General features: G+C 42.4%; 2 protein-coding genes across 5 annotated transcripts; one reads left to right on the plus strand and one right to left on the minus strand.

The window, feature by feature from the left end:
* Positions 1-112: 112 nt before the first annotated feature.
* On the minus strand, positions 113-10,897 carry hltf (helicase-like transcription factor). 2 transcript variants are annotated; one of them, XM_072365262.1, is made up of 25 exons: positions 10,776-10,897; positions 10,134-10,333; positions 9,836-10,002; positions 9,411-9,553; positions 9,249-9,334; positions 8,731-8,802; positions 8,421-8,612; positions 7,450-7,524; positions 7,296-7,356; positions 7,162-7,219; positions 6,970-7,037; positions 6,797-6,838; positions 6,518-6,631; positions 6,303-6,394; positions 6,029-6,172; positions 5,605-5,737; positions 4,741-4,876; positions 4,210-4,389; positions 3,952-4,067; positions 3,302-3,483; positions 3,075-3,197; positions 2,397-2,509; positions 1,715-1,895; positions 1,149-1,229; positions 113-961 (listed from the first exon to the last, which is right to left on the minus strand). In XM_072365262.1, the coding sequence occupies exons 2-25, from the start codon at positions 10,329-10,331 to the stop codon at positions 818-820; spliced, it is 2,901 nt and encodes a 966-aa protein (XP_072221363.1). In that variant the 5' UTR covers positions 10,332-10,333; positions 10,776-10,897; the 3' UTR covers positions 113-817. The 2 variants fall into 2 exon arrangements, with proteins under 2 accessions (XP_072221363.1, XP_072221362.1); XM_072365261.1 differs by having other exon boundaries at positions 6,797-6,844; positions 10,776-10,896.
* Positions 10,898-11,259: 362 nt separating this feature from the next.
* Positions 11,260-26,005, plus strand: LOC140270166 (serine/threonine-protein kinase PAK 2-like). Of its 3 annotated transcripts, XM_072365264.1 has the most exons (16): positions 11,260-11,531; positions 11,614-11,710; positions 17,969-18,162; positions 18,286-18,392; positions 19,938-20,085; positions 20,194-20,210; positions 20,320-20,430; positions 20,598-20,721; positions 20,837-20,900; positions 21,035-21,083; positions 21,261-21,373; positions 21,461-21,578; positions 21,734-21,833; positions 21,980-22,176; positions 23,735-23,872; positions 24,356-26,005. In XM_072365264.1, the coding sequence occupies exons 3-16, from the start codon at positions 17,985-17,987 to the stop codon at positions 24,440-24,442; spliced, it is 1,551 nt and encodes a 516-aa protein (XP_072221365.1). In that variant the 5' UTR covers positions 11,260-11,531; positions 11,614-11,710; positions 17,969-17,984; the 3' UTR covers positions 24,443-26,005. The 3 variants fall into 3 exon arrangements, with proteins under 3 accessions (XP_072221365.1, XP_072221366.1, XP_072221367.1); XM_072365265.1 differs by lacking the exon at positions 11,614-11,710; XM_072365266.1 differs by lacking the exons at positions 11,260-11,531; positions 11,614-11,710 and adding an exon at positions 17,624-17,754.
* The last annotated feature ends 418 nt before the right edge of the window (positions 26,006-26,423 follow it).

Below are 26,423 nucleotides of genomic sequence, written 5' to 3' on the forward strand. Positions count from 1 at the left end.
TTATTATACTTTACAAGACATTTACTGGAAATTAAGATGGAAGCTAAATACATTTTTTTAGAAAGGTCTGGTCTTTTAGGCTTCATATAAAAAAAAAAAACTGCATTGGCAGGTATAGCACGACCACTACAGAAGACACGTCATCAATTGTTTAAACTTAGTATTGTTAATTCCCCAAAATGTAAAGTATAGTGTCACTACTCTTAATTGTAGAGTAGTAGTCCAGTGGAACAGTGTCCGAGAGCATAAATGACATCTTTCTCTCATCTGGTTATAACCTGAATTTAAACGGACAAAAACAGATATAGCTGATACCTGCATATATAGAATTTTTTTTTCCCTTCTTGGTGAAATGAATGCATTCCGTATGGGGGGGGGGGTCCTGTTTGTGTCTCAGCAGTTTTCAGTCTAAGCCCATTCTCCAGCTGTGCTGTGACATTTAAATGTGATATAGGTGCTAAAACGCCTTAAAGTTGTATTCAAAGTCAGTTACGGTGTCGGAAATGATCATCAGTCGGCATTTTAATGTGGAGTAGAAAAAAAACAAAAACAAACCTGAACATTGTCACAAATGTTCAACTTTGCTTACTGACAACTTGAGGAGATAAACTTGTACAACAGGTGGGAATTTATTCTTCACACTTTACAATGGAGGGGAGCAACTTGGAAAAAAAAAATCTATAAGCCAGCTCTACATTCAAGCACAACTTCCTTTAAATCAAAAACCCAGACAAACATGAGAGGCTTTACATCGCAGCTGACCAAATCTGAGACGTTAAGTTGCGTCCTGAAAGGTGTCGGATCCACTGTTGGACGTCTACAGCTCCATCAGAGCTCTGATGTCATCGATACGAGAGGTTTTCCTGCCAGTGTTTGTGGAGCCGAAGGCTTTATCCACCAGGTCCTTCTTCTGCCTCTGGATCTTCACCATGTTTTCTTCCACTGAATCCTTCACGATGAACTGCAGCGACAGACGCATGGGACAAGACAGAGTGCAAACACCTTCAGTTATTCAGTCTTCATAATGTAAAACGTACAACTGACAGTGCAGAGGGAGGTATGTTACCTTGCCAGCAATGAGACATGAGAGAACTGCTCCTTAAAAGGTAATAACACTAGAGTACAAATGCATATTACAGGTTTCTAACCTTGGTGACAACAACTTTTCTCTTCTGGCCCAAACGGTGGCAGCGGTCAATACACTGCTCCTCAGTAGCTGGGTTCCACGCCTTAAACAAACAGACACACACACACACACACACACAGTGAACACAAGTGAATTTATATCTGAGAACTTCCAATGATTAGACTTCACTCTTTGTTTAGATCTCATCTGCAAAGTTCCCTCTAGCAGATTTATCCAGAGTCAGGAGCCATGCCGACCCTGATGGAAATCATCCTCCATCAATTTATTAATTAGATGACGGCCTCAACAAAAGTCACATAGTCATCATGCATGTCAAATGTTGGTCTAATTGAAGCTTGTGCCCCCCCTCTTTCGTTAATATTCTGAGGAAAAGTGTGGAAAAATTCTTCCACCTCAATCACAAAACACTAAAGGAAGAATTAATCCCTGATAAAATTAGAATATAATCAAATCCTGACATGGGAAAAAAAAAATGCTATAAACAATCAAACGCAGGGAAAACATGGACGTCTGGGGCCAACTGTGAACAGTTGAGGTTGTGAGGTCGCTACTTGGATATATACTTACAGGGTCCATGAGGAAAACGTGAGAGGCGGCGGTCAAGTTGAGCCCCACCCCTCCAGCTTTGAGTGACAGGAGCATGATGACGGGGCTGTCTGCTGCGGAGCTCTGAAACTCCTGGATGACCTGGGTCCTCTTCTTTTGGTTCATTGTGCCGTCCAGACGCACAAAACTGAAACCGTGTTCTCTGGTGAAGATGAAGTAGGGCAGAAAAATAAATAAATAAATAAATAAATAAATCAGTAACGAGATACAATTTAATAAACTAATTTCAGAAAAATCACATGCAGTCGATGCTTTCAATAGCCGCATCATTTTTGGAACAGATTATCGTGCTCTTCTGCCGGAATGTTTGGTTTCATGCGCCCCTAAACCTCTTTCTGTTGAGCTCTACGATCTAAATAGTCTCTCCAAGGCTCTCAACATGTTGCCTGATCATTGTTTTCATCAAAACTGGGGAATGTGAGACCAAGTTTCAGTTCTCCTGCTGTTTCCGAGTGCTTGATGTTATCTTTGCCCTTTAACTACAGAACAGTCCCTGTACTGAGACACAGACTCTCTGTCTATGCCCGAAGCTTCATGGCTGCTGAAATAATTCAATTCGGAAAGAATGGTTTGAGCAGGCTGAGCAGCGTTCTCAGCTCTAACAGACAAAACCGCCTCTTGTGTGCGAGTTCGTGTGCGTTACCTGAGTGGAGTCTCCAAGATGGTGAGAAAGCGTGTGAACTGCGAGACGACCAGATACTTGACGCTGGGGTCGTCCGACCGCAGCCTGAGCAGGTTTCCCATCAGCGCCTGTACCTGCACGGACACAAACCGACGTCAGAGGATGACAAACGCATTTGTCAAGTCAGGTTCTATTACTGCCACCTTGCTAGAGATGAGGAGAACATCTGAAAATGATCTTAAATACGTCATACTTGTGACCCTCTGTAGTTCTATTTTTAACGAGTGACTGAACTCATGATCATTGCGCAACTCAACACCAAATTCTCACTCAAAAAGTGACCAAATGTTGGCTTATGTTGATCTTAAGGTTGTACATGATTAAGCATAAAGTCAAATGATTAAACTAAATTTAGATCTTCAATAAATTGTACCATCTAAAATATACACTTTATTTTCTCAACAGAATGTTAAAAGGTTCAAATGTACAAAAATAAATAATTAAATAAAAACTATAAATGATGTAGATAGAATAATGCAAAAGAGTCATTCCAAGAACATTTTTCCCATGTGTGCCTTGAGCGAAGTTCCCTTTTATGGTTTAAAAACAGTGTTCTGCATATTTTAGTGCTCTGTAGAGAGTTTTCACTATTTTTATCCCATGGGTAGTGCTGAGCCTCGATGTGTGCAGGAAATGTACCTTTGAGCTCGTCCTCCACCTCTCAGAGTTCGAACCGCTCTCTTCTTCCATGCCCTCCTGTGGAAACTCCACCAGCTCACTGGTCTTAATCTCACTTCGACAGAGAGGACACCGGGCCTTCTCCTAAGCAAACGCGCAGGGCAAATGGAAAAGAAGTTGATAAACGATAAATAACGATAAAAGGTAACTCGTTGGCTGCGTGTCGTCGGTGAGGACAGCACATGTACCTGCTCTGTGCTGATGACTTGGGCGATGCAGGGCTGGCAGTAAACGTGGGCACAGTGCGTGATGACGGGCAGACGGACCGAGTCCAGACACACAGAGCACTCCTCGTCAGAGCCGCTGGACAACACCAAGCGCAGCTTTTCGATCAGACGCTCCCGCAGCTCTGCAGGTGTTGCTGCAGCGCCTACAGGTGACGTCCAGGGGGAAAAAAAATGTGAACAAATATGAGCAACTCAAATCAGAGGAGAAATCTACGCTGCCTATATTAATACAGGATTGCAGACTATTCTGCACGATGTTGGAGCAATCACTGCAGTTTCTTCCCATTATCATACAGAACCCACCAAGGGCTACAAAAGAGATGCAAAACTCAGGTGCTTTCAACTCATTTTGGCTTATTAGAGCTCCTCAAAGGAATGTGGCTGTGTTGAGGAAATGTTCTTATCAGTGAAATCACAGATGCAACACTGGCAGAACAACGCGTGACAACTCATGACAACGCGTTAGAGCTCAACAGAGACAGCAGAGCAGAGAAAAATTACACAGTCTATCAGGGAAATAAGTCATTCTAATTAGAAATCTCCTTGAGCGAGTCCGTTTAAAAGCTTTGCTCTCATGAATCCGATCGCTGACATCAAAGTGCAGCTTTTACCTAACTCGGAGGACATTTTTGCCAGCAGATCAGGGTGGCAGCACTGCTGTCGGAGCCTCATGAGGATGACGAGCACATCAGCATAATTCCTCAAAACAGTCCCCTCAGCCACATATCTACAAAATCAACACACATGCAAAAAAACAATGCAACATTCTTAGTGTAAAATCAAACCGTGTCAACTGCAGTGTGACAAATATTCCCCTTATTTGGTAATCTTACAAAGCTGTTAACTATGTTCACGGACACGCGCTATACCTGCAAATGGCGTTTCTTCCCTCGTTGCGCGCCAGCTCATACTCCTCCCTCTCCTGCTGACTGAGCACCACTTCCTCCACATAAACCGTCTTCTCAGGCAGCGAGACCAGTCGGCGTCCATTCACCTCGCTGCTCTTGGTCCGTCGCAGGGTGATGCACCTCACCAAGGTCTGAAGGTTTCTGCACAAAATACCAAGAGCTTGATTTATTTTATTATCTTTTAAAAACACGTCTGGTTAGAGCTGGTATAACAAATAATTTCACAAAATTACAAGCTTTCACTAAGCACTTCACTTGCCAAAGACCTAACAATAGTTTAAAGAGTTCTAGTAGAGAAATGCAGTAGATATATACTGCATAGACAAAGTAAAATAGCATCATTACATTACATTTTACATAGAAGGCACTGAGAGGGACTGTACCTCAACAATTCCACACACACACACACACTTTTTATTACAAATGGCTCCCTCTAGAGTATTTTTGGTACATTGTGGCAGTGTAGAAGCGAAGGCTTGTGTGAGCACTCACTGTAGGCCGGCCCTGTCTCCTTGTGTGGCCGGTCTCTGGATCACTCTGTTCCACCATTCTCTCACATCGAAAGGTTTCAGACGCAGAAAGGCCAGCAGCATCCACAAATCCTTCACGCTGTTCTGAATGGGAGTACCTGAACGGGTGTAATGACCCCAAACAAAAATGTTAACACCTGCGTGCGAGTCCTTCTACATCCCCGGGATATTCAATCCCCATCAGCATTCCCATCGGGTGATGTTTGCTAATGTATTCTTGATCACAGCAGCTGAAAGCAATCAGATCAGTATGTGGGATCCAATGCGATAAGAGCTGAAGATTAAATTCAATTCAAAATTTAAATAGTATTTCATTTACATGACTTACAACTTTAAAAATTCAGACTTGTTTGAAGGCGTGGATAAATATTTAGTAACTGGACATCTGTCTCTGCCTGCCTGATCTTGTTTAGCTGCAACAACGAAATCGACACGTAACACTTAAATCATTTTGCCCACGTTAATTGGATTACTGAAAAACGCTAAAGGCTAAGCTAATGAAATAAATAGTCTTATGAGGCTTCGTTTTAAACGTTTGTAGTTAAGTCAGCAAATTAGTTTTACCTGCAAATGTTAAGCCACATGGAGAGAAGTACATACGATACAAGTGAAATTATTTATTTGACTGTTTTGTCACCATGTGGCTAAGTTTGAGAACTGCCATAACACAGGGAGGTGGCTAATTTCTGGGACCCAGTATACCACACGTGTAATAAAAGACTGATCTTCTGTTACACAAATTCCATTATAAACACAGAACAGATATTTCAAAAGGTATTGCTGCTTATATGTTGAGCTGTGTAAGTGTATCAGGGTTCTAGTGTACCTGAAAGAATCCAGCGCCTCTGAGCTTTTAGTTCAAGCACGGCCTTACTCATCTGTGCGTTTGGGTTTCTTACGATGTGTCCTTCATCCAACACCACCCTCAGCCAGTTGATCCCATGTAAAGGACTCTTATTCTAGAAGACAATCATTGTAGCATATTAACAAGTTTGTCATGAATACATTAAGACCTAAGGTGCCGTTTAAACTTGCATTAATGTGCAATTGGTCTAAATGGGGACAAAGATTAGCAAAATCTCTGAAACTTGCAGCCCAGGTTCAGGACAGACATTTATTAACCGCTAGTTGTTTGTGTTGATCCAAATACATACTGCGCACATCGGTTTATCTCCACTCTTTATTTAAAGTGTGACCATCCTCGCTTCACCCTGATCACACTGATTTACGTGTGACCCATCTCCACTCACCGCAAAGTCAGCAGAGAGGACGTTGTACGTGGTGATCACCACATCCTGAGAGGACAGAAACTTCTTGCTTCTGTTGCGCTCTGAACCGTAATACAGATAGACGTTTAGTTTCACGTGAGCATGCACATGCTGCTCAAACTGGTCCTGCACACACACACACACACACACACGGCATAGACAAAAGACAGGGGAGGAGTTACAGACACACGCCAGCTCATGTAGCTTAATGTAATGTAATGTGGTTAACACATTCCTTTTAAAACCGTGTCCCTACCAGCCAGTTGCTGAGCACAGAGAGCGGACAGATGATGAGAGTTGCTCTTGCTGATGAGTCGTCTGTGTGTTCAGTGATGGAGGATTCCACGTCTGCACATGCAAAAAGGTCCAAAAGTGTAGGTGACATTGACACACACTCCAACTTTCCTGTCACTGAATGTCCTTTCACTGTAAGGACAGCATGTCAGACAAACTGCAAATGAATTAACTCACTCTGTTTGAGATCGGCCCTCTCAGTAGTTTTCTTCTTCTTCTTTGGGCCCGTGTCCGATGTTGTGCTGCTCAGTGCTGCGGCAAAATCCAGATCCTCAAACAACACTGGGCCTTCTGTGCAGAAAGCAGACCCATAAAGAAAGAATTCATAACGTATGCTGATTAGGACAGTACATTACTGCGATATGTTGTGTCCAATCATTCAATGGTCCGTTTTCTGTCTAAGATGAGTGTAGCTAGTGCCTTAGTTTACAAGTACAATCATTTCTGGGCTGGCACCTTTACTGGGTTTTCGTTTGATGGGTGTCATCTTCTTTTTTTCTGTACCTGTAGGTAGAAAAATCAGGTCAAAGGATTTAAAAAACAACAACAACAACAAAAAACAGTAAACATATACTGTGTGCCAGACATTTAAAAGATAAAAGGCGAAGGATGCGGGAATCAATTCTTACTTTTCTGTTTTTCTTCTGTTACCTCCAACACATCTGCTGGATCAACACAGATCACCTCCTCCTTGGGACTGACCCCCACAGAAACACACAGGTTTTACATTAGATGAAACTTAAATAATCCACGTTGCAGGGCTAAAACACACAGGAAAAAAGTGACAAAAAAAAAGGCAGCTGAACCAAAAAGATGCTTACAGATTTGAGCATCGAGCTGCAGCTTTCGCCCCTGCTCCGTCACCTCCACTGCTGCTTCCTGAAAAAAAATAAATGAAAGGCTCGGGACAAAAACAGCAAATCTGCAGCAGTAAATAAACTGAAGAGGAAAGTACCCTCTGCTTTGGTGGCTTCCTGAGGTTTACGCTTAGCTTTGCTGGGTGAAAACTGCTCCTCCTGCACACATGTCAGCAAACACGGTGTAATGGTTGAAGTTAATAGTCTCTCATGTTGCATAATGAATGAAAGGCACACAACGGGGCTGCTTACACATTTCTCCACAGGCAGTGGCTTTCCTTTGTGGAAGTTGGTGAGGATCAGAGCGATTGTTGTCAGAGTTTTGCCCTGAAAGACAATTCATATTCACTCAGATGGTCGATTCTACTCAGATCAATAAGTGTAGTTTAATCTTGTGTCTTATTCATTGGACACAGCGTTTCATCACATGACACCCAGGTTCTTCAGATCATATGCACATGATTAAAATAGCAAAATACAGTGTAGAGTAAATGCATTCTATAAACCGTAGAATTGTGTAAAACAGAAATGATGCCCTCTTTCAGTTTGAAGGTTTTATGTGTCAGGACATATATTTAAAATATCTGATTCAGTAGCTTGTAGAACATCTTTATCAGCAATAAGTTGAAGCAGTTGTTTTTGGTCTGGACTTTGACCGGAACATTACACCCAGGGATGGGCAATGATTTTCGACTAAGAAATCCGACAGTTTATGCAACTGCTGTCATTATACGGAACTATTCTGTTTAGCTCTTGGGGTTTTCTGCAGTTTCTCTGTAACCTAGAGGTGATCTTGCTGGGATGTCCACTACTGGGAAGATTGTCAATCATCCTGAATGTTTTCCACTGGTGTAAAAATGTTCCTCACTGTAGAGCGATGGACTCCACATAGTTTGGAAATGGCCTTATAACCAGATTTTTAGGCAGCAATAATTGCTTCTCTAAGATCACTGCTGATGTCTTTCCTCCTTGGTAATCGCATTGACACCTCCGAATGCTCCTAAAAAAAACTGCTTTAATAGTCGTGTTCACACTTGCTGATAATAAACTAACGGAGTGCATTTGATTAGCCTCACCCTCTTAGTTCTAATGGACGTTTTTTAATTCTTGCGGGACTTTTATTACGTCCCGACACATAGGATCTTAGATTTGAAATAGGCTGTTCTTTCTTTTTTACGCGACTGTAGGTGCAAATATACAAAACAAATCTCTTTGTAACTCACCATTCCCATATCATCAGCCAGTATTCCCCCACGGACCCTCTCTGGTATTTCTTTGGCAGAGAAACACGTGAGGCTGTTGTAGTACAACTCGCCTCTCTTCTCCCAGAATGGTGGCAGCGCAGATTTATTTTCACGAGCACACATCCAGGACAGCGCTTGCTTCTGGTGAGGCAGGAGGGGAGTAGCCACAGACTGCAGAGAAAGACGGATGGATGTTCATATCAAAGCTGCAGTAAGACGTTGACTGCAAGTAACGCACGCTTTGTAAGAGGCGTGACCGCTTTTTAAAAAAAAAACACTCAATACTTACCTCAGCTGCTTCTTTCTCCCCATCTTTGCTCTCCATCAAACCTTCAAACAGGTTATCAAACGCATTCTTTAGCTGGAAGGAGAAGATAGATAGAAAATGGCTGAAAATGCACCGTCGCTTCATAAGTTTTCAGAGTCAACATTTAGCGTGAACAGCATTTGTACACAAACAATACTCTTTTTTCGACAACTAAACCTTTGTTTTAACAGTGATATGTTCTTTTTGGACAACATTTAACCTCACATCCTGTTCAGGAAATTCTTGCTTTTACGAATGCTTTTAGATACAGTAAAGATCTGAAACTGAATAAATTCCAATTAATCATTCGGATCTCCCTCTTATTGTTTCATAATAACAAACATTAACAATTACGTGTCCAAGTTTATTTGGTTGCACCATGATTTTTCTAAGCAGACTAAAACAAATGTAAATATGCCATCTTTGCTTCAAACTGCAAAACGTTGCACTAAATCCTGTATAATCTATTTGCCACACCCTTGGACTTTAGATAAAATTACCTCCTCTGCAGTTAGTGGAATGGTCACACCTTTTTTGGGTGAAAATGCTTGAGCTCCCGCGCTGCCTTGTGATTTCAGATTCGTACCTGAGAGCACAAGCAAAGGTTTTCCATCAGTAAACAGAAGCTGAGATCAGAAAGCTGGGTGTGTTTGTAGGTATACCTGTTGGTCCGCTTCCATCTGTGTTCAGTTTGTAGCCTCGACGTGCCATGTAGTCATTCACTGCCTTTTTGTTCTCTTCTTTCCCCCAGAAAGACAGCATGACTGGCATGGTGAATGTGTTATTCGCCCCCGAGTGCACAATCCTGACATTGGGACGTGCATCAAAGTTCTCATAAGCCCACAACCGTTCAGTTTTAACCAACTGCAATCACTGAGCATGCGAGTTCAAGGGTTACTTTGAACGACATTGAACAAGAATATGAAATAAGAGAGAATAGTTTGATCAAATAATGACAAAAACAGATGTAAGCTGTAAAAGCAGCCCTGTTGGGTCACTGCTACTGGAGTGAGATTTCGAGGAGGATGTTTTAATTATTCTTTTTTTTTTTGGTGAAAATGAACATTAAAAGCCAATCACAACTCACCCCTCAACTTTAGCCAAATTGTTGTCCATGACATAGGCCATAGCTGCTGCCAGCTCCTTCTTGATGTGTCCCACCTGGTTGCCATAAACATTTGCAACCATCACTGCGTTGCGGTCATACTGATTATGGGGCTCCCGCACTAAACCGACCATCTCCCCACGGTTCACCTGTCCAGAGAGCAAAACACCAATGATTACAAGGTTTCCATGTGTGTATCTGCACAATGTGCCAAGAGGTGTTCAGCATCCTCTTTGAAATGTGTGCACCAGAGAAAAAGAAGCGTCTGACTGATCCTCACCACCCCTGTGTAATATCTGAGGCCAACCACAGTGCCCCGCAGGTGGCCAAACGGCACACTGCCGTCTGCATCCGGCTCCTGAGATGTTGCAGCTCTGATGGCCTGAGAGAGAGTCTCTGCGTTTGTCTCATGGCGGTCAGCGAAGAGGTCCACATCAGTGAACCTGTCCCAACCGAACCTCCACCTGCGAGAAAACATGCCTGGACACAGAAAACAAAACACACACGCCCAAACAAAAACGTGTTTCAATGGGATACACACAGCAGAGTACATCCTGAACCGACAAAATAAACACCTGTCAGGGTTCCCAAGTTGTAAGAACAGGAAGCAACTTTAATAACACACAAACACAGTGGATGCAAGAAACAATAGGTTTATAAACGGAGACTAAATGATTAGTGAATAGTAAATGAAAAGTCTGCCACGCCGTCTCTTCCCACAAACGTATGACAATACATAAACATTTATGTTAACCTCTGAGCTAACTGACATCACGGAAAATATAAGAAACCACACAGACATGTAAAATCTTAACATTAATTTGCTAATTTGAGATGGTACGACTTTAGCTAGCTAGCTGTGCGTCCATATCTAATAATTGCAGAGTGTATTGTTCATTTAAATTTAACAATATGATCATACTGTTAGTTCCACTCAGCACTGGTCATTATTTTCTAAAGACGACTGCAGTTGGGAGGTTTTGAGGCGTTGCTTTTGTTGACGTTGGAGCTACTTTCCCCAATATAAAGCAGCTGCATGAGCGCCTTATTCAACACCCCTCAAGCTGCACTAGCTGAGTGAAGAGCTTCCGTTTCTTACCTTCAAACTAAATGACCTCTCGTTCTGCCTTTGTTACGCGTCTCTGGTTGTCTAAAAAGTAGAAAATTATGATATAATAATGATTATGTATAAGAAATATTTAGAATCTAAAAAATGATACAGAGCTATGGGGATTTGTGTTGAAGTCTAGTTTTGAATTTATTTAAGAAAAATAATTTGTACTGTTTGAACTTCCCCTACATATCTTATTCTGAAAACCAAATGCATCTCATTTCGTTTCCGTCAACTGCGAACGTCTGCTTTTTACGCGCCATTTGAGTTTTGGTAGCTCTACGGCGGCCGTGAGGTTCTAATCCCCTCCGGTTTGTTTCTGAGAGGTTCCGCTTCCTCTCTGCCAGGTTCCTCCCCGGCCCGAGCGGAGAACCAAGCTTGGAATACCCGGGGAGTGAGATACGAATAAAGTTGCTGTGTGTTTAAAGACCATATCGTTTTTCACAGTCGCAGGGCTCTACGTGAAATCTCAGCGTCGAATCCGGGCTTTAAGCGAACTAAAAATAAGCAGAAACAGGGCGGAGTTTCGCGAGTGCAGCCGATATTTTTTGCGATTGTCAACAACGGGTGAGTTAAGATTAGCTCATTTAACATTACCAGCCTTGTCTTCTCTGAATGTTTCTGATAAAGTATAACTTTATTGGCACAGGAAACACCCAGACCCAAAGTAATCTTCCATAACTGCTCAGGGGACAGTTTTTTCTGCTTCTTAAGGAGAGAAAGAAAGCGCTCCAAGTGTTAGCGAGGTATGTGGCTGGCTTTGTTTTGAATTCACATCAATGTAATGCAAGTCTGCTCGGACAACAGAGTCTTTGAATGTTTGTCAGACAGTTACGAGGCTTTTCGAAACAAACGTAAAGGGATTTTATCTAACAGAAGGTCACCTTAAACAATACAGTGTAATTTCTATTTTTTTTAGTTCAAAGTTTGAAAATGCTAAACTCCACTAAGCCAGACTCTAAATAAACGTAACAGTAATATCATGACTTAAGTTAGTAAAAGGGAATTTAGTGCTGTTTTGTCACTACCCAATTTTATTTACTCAAGCTTAGTTTGCCACCCTCAAACAGGACCTTAGCTGTAAGAGCACATACTTTACTGACCTTAGAAGGAATTTGAACACTACAATTACAGACTAATTACACATTAAACATTTATTTTAAGGCAGAAAGACTTTTGGGGGGTGATTCTGACCAGAACTGGGGGGAGGGGGCTGCAAGCTTTAAACCTTTCGGATGTATGTGAGCTGAAATGACTTTCATACGTGGAAAATTGGCACAGAATGCGTGTAACCGTTGCCGTGCGCAGAGCTTTACATCAGTCCTACAAATCTGTGCTCTAGATTTCTCCATCCAGCTACGATGAAACAGTCATTTGTGCTCCAGGCCAAGGAACTAACACACCTTGACTGTGATTCCTGAGGCTATATCTGAACCCGAGGCCTGGAACGTCAGGCTGCCAGGTTGATGATTTTAATGTGTCAAAAATGTTGACACAGGGGTTAGGCAGCTGTTTGAATAACAGGATAAGGTGTTCAGTGTGGGTGTGCTAATGGACTTTGCGTTTAAACTCTACACACCGCCAATAAGTAACAGAAGGTAGAGAGCTCCATCAGAGCGTATATGTATATTACACACAATGAATGTATGTTTTCACATCTGGTCGTGTGGATCACTATGTTTCTGTGTCAGTAAGTGAATGAAAAGCAGTGGAAGTGGGTAGTGTGTCAGCTCCATCACTTCTTCCAGGAAGCCCTCCACAGAATTTCCTTTTATAGAAGCCGAACACAAAAGGCTTGTTGTCCACTTCCTGTAAACAGCTTGGCGGCTATGTTTGCCGCGCTCTGATTGGTCGTTCTGGTCCTGTGACCCATTGGGGCCCAGGGAGTTCCAGGATGAGGAAGTGGGCTTCCCTTGACGACTGCCAGCCACAGGGAATAGAAAGTATGCTGATGCAGTGAGAGCGTGGAGAATGAGGAACTGAAATTATTAAGGACAGAGTGATGTGACAGGCTCCGAGGCACTTTTATGAAAAGAGTTTCTGTGACTTGAGAACAGATTTGAGATGCCGTTAGAGGTCGCTTGGATATCAAATAGTGTGTTTGCCGGCCAAGAATGCAGAGTTTGAAGGAATACATTTGAGGCAAACAAAGGCTCAGAGAGGGAAGGGGTTAAAAGTTTGAACATAATCACATAAGTTCAGTGATTTACAAAAATTTCTATGATCTTTTTCATCATTCAGTTTCATCAAGGTCTTGACTCTCTTTTAATCAGTTCTATAAAATGAGCAGATTAGAAGTGAATATATATTTCCTTAATGAATCATTCGTGACAATCATTAGTTTCCTTCGCCGCACAAAGCGCGAATCAGTGTTAGGTCACTCAAAATATTCACTTTATAAAGCATTACTTTTACGACATGACCGTTACCATCAAGGATGCCATGTTTGCCTTTCCCAAGCGGTTGCTCTCACAACCACTGTAGGTCGGATATTCTTTGACCGTGATCACTGGCTGTGTCTGCCCGCACGAATAAATGCCACATGGGCGCATTTTGTGGGAAGGAGGGCAGTGACATGAGGGATGAGGCTGTTTTGTCCTCACAACAACCACGGCAGACATGAAGCAATATACACAACAAACCCAGCTGAAAGGAATTCCTAAAGATTTTTCTTTCTTTCTTGTTTACGTCCCAGGTGACTGGTTTTATTTGAATATTTCTACGGCACTTTGCCTATACTTCCATGTGCTGATGGCTGATGACACAGCACAGCCTCGTTTATTCACTCCAAACCAGGTCATGGACGTGAACCAGATGCACATTTTCTGTGAAGTGACACCCTAAATGGCCTCTCTGTTAAACCTAATATAGCTTGCCATATTAGCTGAACAGAGTGCAGTTCAACCAAAGAAGTAAAGCTTCAGGCGGCGACACCAAAACAATCAGGGCTGTGTGGAGGGATCCCAGGTTGGGCTGACACAGGCACAGCAAACCCAGGAGATCAGAAGGCACCCTTTTCCCAGCCCCTGTTTGAAGTTGGTTGTTCACACAATTTCCAATTTCGAACTGAAAACAGACGGTATCAACTTAAAAGAGATTAAAACTGAACATAAAGCGACTGCCTGCAAAGATACGCGAAACGGATAACCAGCACGGGACACAAAACGCACACAGACGAAACCATATTGTATTCTCTCTTAGTAATCTGTACTTTTTGTGTAGTCTCATTGGGGGTCACAACATCCAGGCTGAAAAGCACAGCTTTACTTAATCAAATGGATGCCATCTCATCATGATAATGCAAAAAGGAGGGTTTTGGACTGGATATTGCTGGAGTTAGTTATCTTTCCACTGGTTAAGAGATATTGATCAAGCTAACAGGAAAGGAAGTGAACAATGATTTATCTGAAGTCTCTGTTAAGAAAGCCTTAAACTGTTAAATAGTTAATAATGTCAGAAGTGTTCATGTCTGGGCGGGTATAGTAACACAACCTTCTAGTGTGCACCTGCCTCACTAACATCTTGAAGCATTATAAAAAACTGTTGAAGTGTTCACAAAGGGGTGTCTGTTGGCTAGAGGAACATGTGTTTTTAGCAATTCGCATGTGAGATGTGGTCTGTGTGCTTCTGTGTGTGTGTGTGAGTGAACAGGAGAACACACCCAGGCTGCAGCCCTGCAGCTATGGAATTCCAGCTGAGGGGTAGCTTGTCTCAACCTGGACAGCCAGCACCCAGCGTTCAGCCCAACATGCACATACTCACTGCCTTTGATAAAGCACATTAAGTCCCAACTCACCCTAATTTTGTCCTGTCACGGCAAGAATATACTTGCCCCATCTAAGATTCTGAGGAATGAGACGGCCTGCTAAGACCTGCCCACAGAGGGGCTAAAAGAGAGAAAGAAGGTTCAGGGAACAGAGATGGCTAAGTAGGTAAATGAGCACCACGCACTCGTTGGAGATACCACAGGTTTTATTGTTTGCCTGATCTTCTGTTGGAGGCAGAAGAAGAAACGAACAGGTGAGTTCTCGACAATCAGCTTCGGATGAGTTAGGGGAGTATTTCATTTTACGTATGTGGACTTGCCCTTTAAGCTTGTGTGTTTTTTACATTTTTTTATCATCTTGCCCATTGTCACATTGGAAAGTTTAAAGTTAATGGTAAGTTTACGTGATCTAAGGTGTGAAAAACAACTGTAAGTAATACGGAGGCATCCTCTGTCTCGGTCTTCCTCCACAGGGTACATTTTCTTAAGAAAGGGAAAGGTTACAGTCTTAAAGTGAGTTAATGTGTCTTCAGCTGAGGACAGAGACTTTTGCCTGTTGCGGATCGTTGTTAACGTGTCAAAGAAAACGTCTGTATCCAGATGTACGTGCATAGACGGAGTGCTCGTGTAGCATGAGAAGTGGGTCACATCTGCAGAGCATTTGCAGGTGAATGCTTTGTGAGAAATGAGGCGATGACACACACCTGAGCCACGTTTTTTTCACTCTGTGTTATTACGAGCTGTGTCATTGGCGGTCAGACACAGGAAGTGTGGAAACCTTTGTTTGCTTCCTGTTTCCTGTCTGTGATGTCACCCAGAATGCAGCATGAAGCTCGAAGCTGATCAAACTGCTTGCTCTGCAAGACTCGAAAATGTGCTTTTGAAGTTGTGTGTATGTGAGTGTCTGCAATCTCAGTTTTTACCATATTTGGTCCGTGGATGAACCTCAAAAGTGTCTACTAAGGGCGAGAAGAAGTCCTCAAAGTAGCAACCAGGATACCGTTAGGAAGAGACCACATACACAGTTTTATTTTGTGTATTATTATCAACAGTGAACGTAATTGCTTTGAAAATTGTCTTTATAAGTGATATATTATTGCATGTGACTTTCAGCATGGTCACATGACAAATTGTCACTTTAGCCTGACCAAACTGTGACTTTAAAAATGCACGTTACTTGTAATAGTCTGAGCAAAATCAAACTGGACTAACACGCCCAGAGGATGCGGTTGGGAGTTGAATCCATCCTGCATGTATACGCTCAAGTAGACTCGCCACAGTCCCTGTCCAGCACACAAATGAAGAGGAAGAAGCCGTAGACGACCAAGAATTAACTACAGGGGATAGCGTTGATCTTTTTGTAAAAACCCTTAAGTGTAAATGTATATTGATACAGCCAAATTCATAATAAAGCTGCTCTCATTCACATTTTTTAAACTGGTTCACCTCCCGTGCATGTAAATTGGGACAAAGGCGATTAGTCCAATTAACTGGCCAAGTTGCACTATAATCAAAGCCCAATAGCTAAGGAACTTTTGAGTAATCCACCTAAACAGTAATTTACGCAGCTTACTTGTTGAGACGGGTGAGGATTCTGAGCTTATAATTATTATCCATCCACGTGACATACTTCAAACAATATCAACTTGAATGTCGATGAGAGTTGAGGTCGGGTGCATGTGTAGTCAGGGAGGCCTTAGCTGTGATCTGAATCATGACCTGAACTGTTGCTGCTGTATGATTATGGATTATGGCAAACGGTTGGAAATTAGGAAGTGCAGCAGAAGTGGGAGACGTGGTAGAAATATCCAGAGGTGTCAGCGGGGTGTTGTTTGTAGCTGCCATCAGCTGAGCTGATGATGTCATATGCAGCATCAGCGGGCAACAGATGATCTCTTCTGGTAGACAACACGGATGGTGAATCGGCTAACAGTCCAACATCTGGAATGCAGACAAGGTCCTCCCCTGTAACATTTACAGGATTACATCCTCTGTGGTTAACAAGCACTGCAATCCATCCTTCTTTACTCTCGGTTCTTGTCTGCAGTCTGTTGTCTGCCCTAATTGTTTGATACTTTGGAAAAAGCGTTAGAATCCGTAATATGGCACTGCTACCCAGTATTAATGCTGTGTCCTCATCAGCACTCCAAGCTTGTTCTTTTTATTTGGTGATGATTTGAGATTTCTCATGACAATCAAGGAAAGAAATGGTTTCCTCATCCTTGCTCTCTGTTTTGCTCCGGCCCTCCATCCTAGATGTCTCCTCTTCATGTCCTCTGCAGTGCCAACTTTCCCGGTGGCACGGTGAATCATCATAATAAGTGATAGATTTCTTGCAGAAATCCATTACGCAGCACAGCATCCAAAACAACACAGAATTATAAAAAAAAAAATACAAAAAGAAACATAATCAGACACAGCAAGACCAGAACTAAGGCTCTGTGATTAGCACTTTATTTAAAGGTGTGCAGAATTGTTTGGCACCTTCATTAGCTCATTTAAGACGAAGTTAAATCATTTGTACAGCGAGGGAGACTGTTAATCTCTTCAAACGGGATATGTTGTGGCTGCGGTTTCTGCTTGAAAGTGAGCGTTTTTTCATGAGCAGATCCAAGCGATAGACGCACACCGTGCATGGAACCTTCATGTCAGTTGCTGAAAAGAGAGATTGTGTTGGTCACTGAACCGCTTTGTAAGGAAGAAAAGCTTTATTTGCCTTTTTTTTTACTTGTTCCACCTCCTCCAGATATCAGAGAATAAACCAACAAACACTGTTGTTCTGAGGTTTCACACTGTCCTGTTGAGTTCTCTCTCTTCCCCCTTTCCCTTTTACTCCAGTCGTCACAGCGTTCTCAGTCTCCCACTCATCTGCAGACACTCCTCCTTCTCTCTCTTTTCCTTCCTCATTCATTTGTGACTGTGAACGAGACTCAACACGTCACTTTGCCCATTCAGCGGTGCTTCCTGTTCACACTCTGCTCCCTTCACTCCAGCTCTGGCCATGGATGGACAAGTTAGATCTCCGTGAGATTTTCATAATTTTCTCTCCTTTTTGAGTGACGGCTAACCTTTAGCTACTTTTCAGCCGCTTCTCAGTGTTGCATAGTCTGCACTGTTTGGTGTTGCATTGCAAAACATGAACAAAAAAAAAACAGGAAGCTGTGAACTCGTGGTGTTTAGCACGCAGTAGATTTATTGGTTGTCGGCTAATTTTGTGCATCTCATCCTAACTCTGCAGGTGAACGTGTGTGTAGATGTGTGACAGCGGAGTGTGTGAGGACAAGCCCCCCGCCCCCCCTGTCAGGATGAGTAGCCAAGGAGGAGGAACCAAGGACCCCCAGTCAGCCAATCACAGCTCTCGGCCGCTGCCCTCTGTACCGGAGGAGAGGAAGTCCAGAAACAAGATCATCTCAATATTTGGTTCAGAGAAAGGTGAGAAATTGGAGTATCCACACATAATGGTAAACATACACACTTAATAGCCTGTAACAAAGTGAAAGACATGCGAATGACTGCGGATAAAGAACAAACTGATCCCTGACCTGTTCACTGCAGCAAACAGGAAGAAGGACCGGGACAAGGACAGGCCTGAGATATCCTTCCCCTCGGACTTTGAACACACCATCCATGTGGGTTTTGATGCTGTTACCGGAGAATTCACTGTAAGTATCCAACTTTGCACCATTAAAATTTACACCAGGTTTTGGTCTTTGGAGTGTGAATAGCTGAGGATCAGACACTCATGCAGTGGTATTATTCTGGAGACTTCATTTGGTTAGCACAGCGTGGCAGAAAGAATGGAGATGGGTTTTTATTTCAAGGCTGCTGGGTTTATCAACATACTCGCAAGATCACAACAGAATCCAGCTCGGCATCGAGCTTTGGGCTTGTGGCCAAGGCTCAGCAGTGGGAACCGGTTAGCGTCCTACACTAACAGGCGGTTTTCAAGTTGGAGAACAGTCAACAGCTGTGGATTTCTGAAGCGATGCCATAACCATCTTAATCCTGACACAGTCAGTGTCAGGATCATTTCAGCTTCTCTGTTTTACATTTAAGCAGTTTTTGAAGTTTTTCTCTTACCTCCAGAGAGTAATCTGCAGTTTGGCTCACTTTTGGCACACGCTGTTGCATGCAAGGTCAAGAACGGCGGCCATAAATCATGCATAAAGAGGTCATTATTCATTAAATGTTATAGCAGTATTTAAATCAAAACTGGACTCTTCTCAACAACAACTCCCTGGATGTTGTGTCGCATCATCTTTGAGTTGCTCTGTCACCACAAAGTCTGTGAGCCGTGTTCCTACGTCGATGGTGAGCTGTAAAATGAGATTTTGAGGACGATAACGTCATCACTTAACTTATTTTGTGTTCACCTGCAGTGACACTGCAAGGTTTTCAGCAGTAAACGCCAGCATCGGATCCTTCTCTTGCTAATCTTAGTATGTCACATATTAGCAAACTAACAGTGGATTCGTCACTTATTCCAGTTAGTTACCTGACAGCCACCGCAGGGACTGACCGTTTAAAAAGAAAAAGAAAAAGCAACAGCTACTCTAGTCTATATTTACGATCCGCTTTGTGTTGTACAGCTAGCTGTGACTAAGTGCTGTGAAAATCTTCACTCAGGAAATTCTTAAAGATAAGAGAAGCTGTCATTTTGAGGTGCAGCTTTACAGCGGTTCTGCCAGGACAGCGTTGCATGGGGGCATTTATCAGCGGGGGCAGAGTATATGTCTGCTGATGGAAAAAGTGCAAAAAAAAAAGTGCACACAGTGCTTTATCTGGAAATCCTCTGGATTTCCCCTTGCTGTTGCAGTTGCATGAAGAGGAAACTGGAGATGATATTCCAGAGAAGCTGATCTAATTTTTTGATGCTCTCACCATGAGGGAAAGTCCCAGGAATTTCCTGTTGTGCTGTAGTGAAATTGCTGTGCAATAGTTTACCGCGTTCTTATTTAGGGAGAGTATGTGCATTTTTAGCTTGTTAAAGGTTGAACAGGTTAGTTGTTATTTATTTATTTATGTTATTAGCATTAATTTGATTGATTGAAGGCTCAAGGAAAGTTGACAGCCAGCTGCACGAGCTCCTCAAGCATGAATCTGCCTTAGGAACTGTGTTTGCTGTATGTTCCTGTTTCTTGCTTTTCTTCCCTTTCATGTACAGATATAGATCAGTGTGAGCGTGTTCTGCATGTTTGTTTATCCAGGGCATGCCAGATCAGTGGGCCCGTCTCCTTCAGACCTCCAACATCAGCAAATCGGAGCAGAAACAGAACCCTCAGGCCGTCCTCGACATTCTCAAGTTCTACGACTCCACCAGTGGAAAACAGAAATACCTCAGTTTTTCCGCCTCGGGTCAGTTTTCTTAGTGTCAGCACATAAATTGAACTCCTGCTATGTTGCCATGCGGATTCACTTAGACTGTCCTCACACTTTCTCTTCTTTTGTTTTGTCTCTTTTCAGATAAAGACTCACAGTCGGTGAGTAGCTTCATTCATCACTTCCACCAGCTAATTCCTTCTGTTACACTCATCGTGTTTCATTAGTGTGTTTTTTTTTTTTGTTTTTTTTTAACTATTTTTACTTCAGGCAGGCAAGCAGGGTACTGCAACCTCCCCATCTGGGAAAGATGGCGACGATGATGACGATTATGACACACCCCCCCCTGTTGTGGCACCACGGCCAGAACACACTAAATCAGTGAGCTGTTTTTAAAAGATTAGGTTCTGCTATGTTCTTTTGGCCAAACTAGTCATTAAAGAGCATCTTTTTGCTGCCAGATTTTTCAAGAGTTGATATTGTTTAGCTGATAGTGTTACTTTGATGGTAGTTGAAGTTAAAACTGTATTTTTTTTCGGTTACGTTAGGTGTACACACGATCAGTGATTGACCCGATTCCAGCCACAGAGGTAGACGGTGCCTCTAAGGCTGCGGACAAACAGAAAAAGAAGGGAGGCAAGATGACTGATGAGGAAATTATGGAGAAATTAAGTATGTAAAGCACACATTCCCAGATATACACCGAAAGGAACACATCACAACTACAGCCACATTTGTTTCCAGCTTGTAACTATTTTTTTCTTCTTCTTCTTCTTGTTATTCTCAGGGACTATCGTCAGTATTGGAGATCCTAAGAAGAAATATACTCGTTATGAAAAGATTGGCCAGGGGTAAGTCTGAGTTTAGGCCACATGAATGTGTCTGATCACTTAAAAGGGGGATGCACAGCAGACTGCTGGGATAAAAAGAAGAATGAGAGGCCTTTTGTTTACTGTTTTTTTTTTTTGCTGATTTTTACTTTCAGGGCATCTGGTACAGTTTACACAGCCATAGATGTTGCCACAGGACAAGAGGTAAGAAAAAAAACAAAAAAAAACTTTATTAAACCTAAGGGGTGTCGAGAAAAGTAAGCGTGCTTTTGCAATTGGTCAAATAGTGGGCCGGCTGCAAATGAATTAGCCGTAATGTGTAATCTCTGAGAGATTGTGTTTATCTGTGGTAGCAGATTTACAGGATATCTTGTTCCACAGGTGGCCATCAAGCAGATCAACTTGCAGAAGCAGCCGAAGAAAGAGCTAATCATCAACGAGATCCTGGTGATGAAGGAGCTGAAGAACCCCAACATCGTCAACTTCGTAGACAGGTAACACTACCGCCTACTGTACCAACCAACGCCTCACCACCTCCGAGGCAGCTGCCATGTGATTGTAACTGTCTGTGCATGACTTAGTTTCCTCGTGGGTGACGAGCTCTTTGTGGTAATGGAGTACCTGGCCGGTGGTTCTCTGACCGATGTCGTGACAGAGACCTGCATGGACGAGGCTCAGATCGCCGCCGTCTGCAGAGAGGTAAATTTCATCTCGCGACCGAGTTGAAGGAAACCTTCTGAAAGACATATTTTCAACGTTGATCATTTTCTAATTGTTCATATTTACCTACAGCTCATGTTTGCATAGTGAATTCTCTATTGGGACAGCTCACATTCCTCCCTCTCTGTGTTCAGGTCCTCCAGGCTCTGGAGTTTCTTCACGCCAACCAGGTCATCCACAGAGACATCAAGAGTGACAATGTTCTTCTGGGGATGGATGGATCGGTCAAACTCAGTGAGCACACACACACACACACACACAGACACACACACACATCAATATCTAGATGTAGTACACATACGCCTGAATAGCACAGGGTTTTATTCTTTTTTTAATCCTTACATTTTGGGAACTCAACCCGCTCTTTTCTCTCATTGCAGCTGACTTCGGCTTCTGTGCTCAGATCACCCCAGAGCAGAGCAAGCGCAGCACCATGGTGGGGACCCCGTACTGGATGGCCCCTGAGGTGGTGACCAGGAAAGCTTATGGACCCAAAGTGGACATCTGGTCTCTGGGGATTATGGCCATAGAGATGGTGGAGGGAGAGCCTCCATACCTGAATGAGAATCCTCTCAGGGTGAGTGTGTGCTGGGGGCAGCCGAGTGTGTGTGTCAGGGTTTGCATGGACTGCATGCTTTTCTACACCGAGGGTGGGAAAAACTGAAACCAGGTCTACAGGTATCTTATTTCATATTATTGTAGAGTATTGATGGTCAATGGAGAGATAGAAAAACCTTTTTTAAACTGAGTTATTTGATTGTTCAAATAATGATGATTAATATTAACTCCTCTTGCGCCATCATGTGGTTGATAGTTGCTGTACAACAGAAAGTAGAAATGGTTACAATTCACTGATGTCAAAGTGCCATCAGGGACCTGTTTAGCGCCACATGGCATCTACTAAATGCTCATACAAGTGCCACCAAGCGTTTAACAAGCTTCCACTCTCATAAGAAATGTTTCCCACCTGGCATTTAATGAACACCATAATGATAATGAACTCCACTCTCAACCAATGAATTTGAATATTTTTTACCTAATAAGTAAATAACAATGGCAGACCTTATCAACCAGTAGCTGATCTTGGCTTTGGGGTTTGTTTTGAGCCTCAAATCATGCTTCCTTGCAGCCTAAACCAACATGTTGAATGTTTTAGTCAGAAGACTCAAATTCTGGATTAGTAGGAAACTTCCGGGCAAGGGGGGACAATTCTGCATTGTAGGTGTTTGTTAGTCAAAACCAGAGGCCACCGAGTCTTTACAATTAAGTTTTTTCCCTCAAGTATTGCCTCCGTGACTCTTACAAAGCACCGTTGGCTCTCCTCTCCTGGTGGTGGTTTCCATTTACACCTTGAATCTTGTGACCAAAAACGGAGTCAAACGATAAACAACAGACTTACTGACTTCAGCCACTCTCAAAGTGTGAATGCAGCTTAGTAGCCTGAACTGTTGTTAAGAAACTGAAGATACAGAGGCACCGTTATTTTCACATTTTAAAATAACCGCGATTAATAAAGTCAATCAATCAAATGTTTAAATGTGTGACAGCCAATTGTGGAATCTAATGCCTGACAGCACAAATAGGGTTTTCTTTAAGCAGCAGTAAACTGCAAAGCTAAGACCTTGTTACTTACTCACTGGGTGGAGATGACTGTTAGAAGCCATCTAGCAAAAAAAACAACAAAAAAAAAAAAACAATTGAATAATTGCCACCAGGTATTTAATAAACAGTTAAATAGGTGCCAAATGGCGTTTTAAACTCCAGGCGGAAGGTGGCTCTCGCCATGGAAATTTAATTTCTGTTTCTACTTTTCCCTCCAGTCCCCTCAACAATCGTTCAGTTGCTGACAAAGAACTTGCTAAAGTAATGATAAGTCCATCAGGCTTAAGTACTCATAAGTGACAATCCAATTTAAGATGGAAGATTTTTAAGCTAGGAGGATGAACACAGTAAAAGTTACACTTTGCACCATGAACTTTACAGGAAGCACATGACCTGGTTGACCGTTTCTGTTGCTCAGAGTCTTTATGTCGATCTCCGTCACATTCGACCATTAGCATCGACAAAAAAACACCGTGATTTATCAGTATTATCATGCCACAGATTTTCTAACCGTGCTATTCCTCTGGTTTCAGGCGTTGTATTTGATCGCCACCAATGGGACTCCTGAGCTGCAGAGTCCGGAGAAGCTGTCTCCTGTCTTCAAGTCCTTCCTTTCCCGCTGTCTCGAGATGGACGTGGAGAAACGAGGCTCAGGCAGAGAACTGCTGCAGGTAGAACGAGCCGTCAACACCCTTCGACATTTTGGGTCACTTATGTCCTGATTTCTTGCAGGGAATTGGATGAGAGGTTTTCCTCAGCTCTGATTTTTATGGTATGTCTGTAGTTTGAGGCACGTAAATCCCCATTAAGAACAAATCAAAGGAGCAGTATGCTGTATTTGGTGACATCAGACAGGAAAGTGGCAGACTGTAACCAACCGAATCCCCCCCCCCGCCTGCCTCTTTAAATCCAGTATGACGTCTTCAGCTTGTTGGCTTTATCTCAGCAGAGGTCCAAAAAACCAAAATAAATAAAAAATAATCACATCAGACAAAGAAAAACAAATACTTCTCTGAACACGTTCATTTAGAGAGTCTATGAAGCTAATCTTCTTGTACTGTATGAAGCTAAGCTGTTTTCACCCTTACAGGAAGTCCGTTCTTAAAGTGGAAATCCCAACTCACGATGCTCCATGTTTATATTTCTGTTTGCAGCATCCGTTCCTGAAGCTGGCGAAGCCTCTGTCCAGCCTCACCCCTCTCATCCTGGCAGCCAAGGAGGCCATGAGGAGCAATCGCTAAATCTCAGTGTCTGAAAGCCACAAGAATGAAAGCCAGAGGCCGCCAAACAGTTCGCATCTTCTCTTGGTCCACATATGATGACTATCAGCAGCGCGCTAGTGTTTGTTTATTTCCAGTTGTCATAAAATGCTGCTCCATTCTTCCAAATGTCTCCGTACTCGTACCTTTTTTTTTTTTTTTTTTTGTAATCTTACCTTGCTCCAAAGCCTACATATACAGCTATAGTGTGTTCTCTGTTTGCTGCAGCCACAGATTGAGTGTGTTGTGACAGGTGAAGAATGCAATATCAGTTGTTGTAGACACTTTGCACACCAAGAGCCACATTCACAAAGATGCACATTTTACAGCCCGTAGTTCTACTAAAATCCATTGAACTGTCCCAATCTTAAGAGCTGCAATATCGAGGCTTTTACTAAGGCTGAACCAAACGCTTGAGAGGAAGAGAACAAGTCAGCAACCTTTTTTTTTTTTTTTTTGTCCTTTCATTCCAGGATTCTGCCATGTAACCTCTGTGTCTTATGGTTTGTTTGTTGTTACACATGTTCTTTCTAGTCCAATAAGTTGGAATGTGGCGTGAAGAGCTAAAACTGGAGTGTGCTGTGGTCCAGGAAGGGACAGTTCAGTCTTCGTTCCACGGAAAAAAATCTCCCTGAAGATCAAATCGTTTGTTTTGTTTTTTTCCAAATACATTAAACTTTGAATTATCTTGCATTGGAAGATGATAAATTCCAACTTTTGTCTTTTAATCCCCGTCAAACCCCAAAAACGTAACCATTTATTGTGCTCCGACTTCTTAAACTCCCTCTGCAGGCACAATCTGTTCAAGTTTATCTGAAAGCTGTCCAGTGCATTTAAAAAAACAAACAGTTTTCTCTTAAAAGTCACATTTCTCTCAGTATGATGCCTCATCGACGTCCGATATCTGTTTGTCTTTAGCTGTGCCTTCTGTAATCGATGCCTTATTGTTGGTGTGTACAACACAAATACTGTATGAAATAGTTTGAATGTTAAACTGGAGGGAGCGTTTTTACATATTTTGTATATTGTGTAATGTCCTGTATTTGTAACAGCCTGTAGTATGTATATCATTGTTTTATATGTGCAACTAATGCAGCAGGAGACAATTTTGAATTGTTCTCAGGATGCCTGTGTGTACTGATTAGTCATCAGTTCCTTAAACTATGCAGTTATGGATCCTAAACAATATAATGCGTTGGTATTGCGAAGGCACTCGGGCCTGAGTTGAGCAGTATTTGGAAATCATGAGTTTTATCCTGACCGGTGTACCAGATGTGTCGAGAAATCGGTGGGAAACATTAAAATACTCGTAAAACACTCGTATGGTGATCAACAGGTTGACACAAAGACTGAGAAAACCGTATTAAACAGCAATATGTTGCTTTTAACCAGGACACACATTCCAGTTATACATGTAATATGTGTGATTGAAGAGTGTGAAATGAATGTGTTGTTCATGATCATTACACCAACAACGTTAGTGATTGATGGAATAAAATTCATGCAGTATGTAAATTATTATTATTAAAGTTGGACCTAAAAAGATTTTGGTCTCGGTGTGAATTGTGGATGAATCACTGACTGGGTCCTCTGGTCACACGGCAGCTCTGGACTAAAGCCTCTGCTTAAGGTGACATTGAATGATGAAGTACAGAGAGAGGAGAAAAAACAGCCACGTAAAGATATTAAAGACAGACTGATGAAAATGTCATGGGTCAGACTCAAACCAGGGCCAGCTGTGGTGAAACTTCAGTTTCTTTTTAGTTAGCATCTTTATTTCTGACACAGGAGGGCAGTATTCACCTTTACTGGATTACACAGAGACAGAAAGCTGGTACTCCACAGTTGCTGCTGTTCACTCGCCTGTGTGGCAATTTGAATGCCTGCCACGGTTCCCTGAACAGCAGTCATTATGAAAGTGCTTAGTTTTGTGAAAAGCAACACATTTTCTTCTTTTTTTTAT

The sequence above is a fragment of the Leuresthes tenuis genome, unplaced genomic scaffold (genome assembly GCF_036924035.1).
Source record: "Leuresthes tenuis unplaced genomic scaffold, fLeuTen1.0.hap1 SCAF_15, whole genome shotgun sequence".
NCBI classification, from domain to species: domain Eukaryota; kingdom Metazoa; phylum Chordata; class Actinopteri; order Atheriniformes; family Atherinopsidae; genus Leuresthes; species Leuresthes tenuis.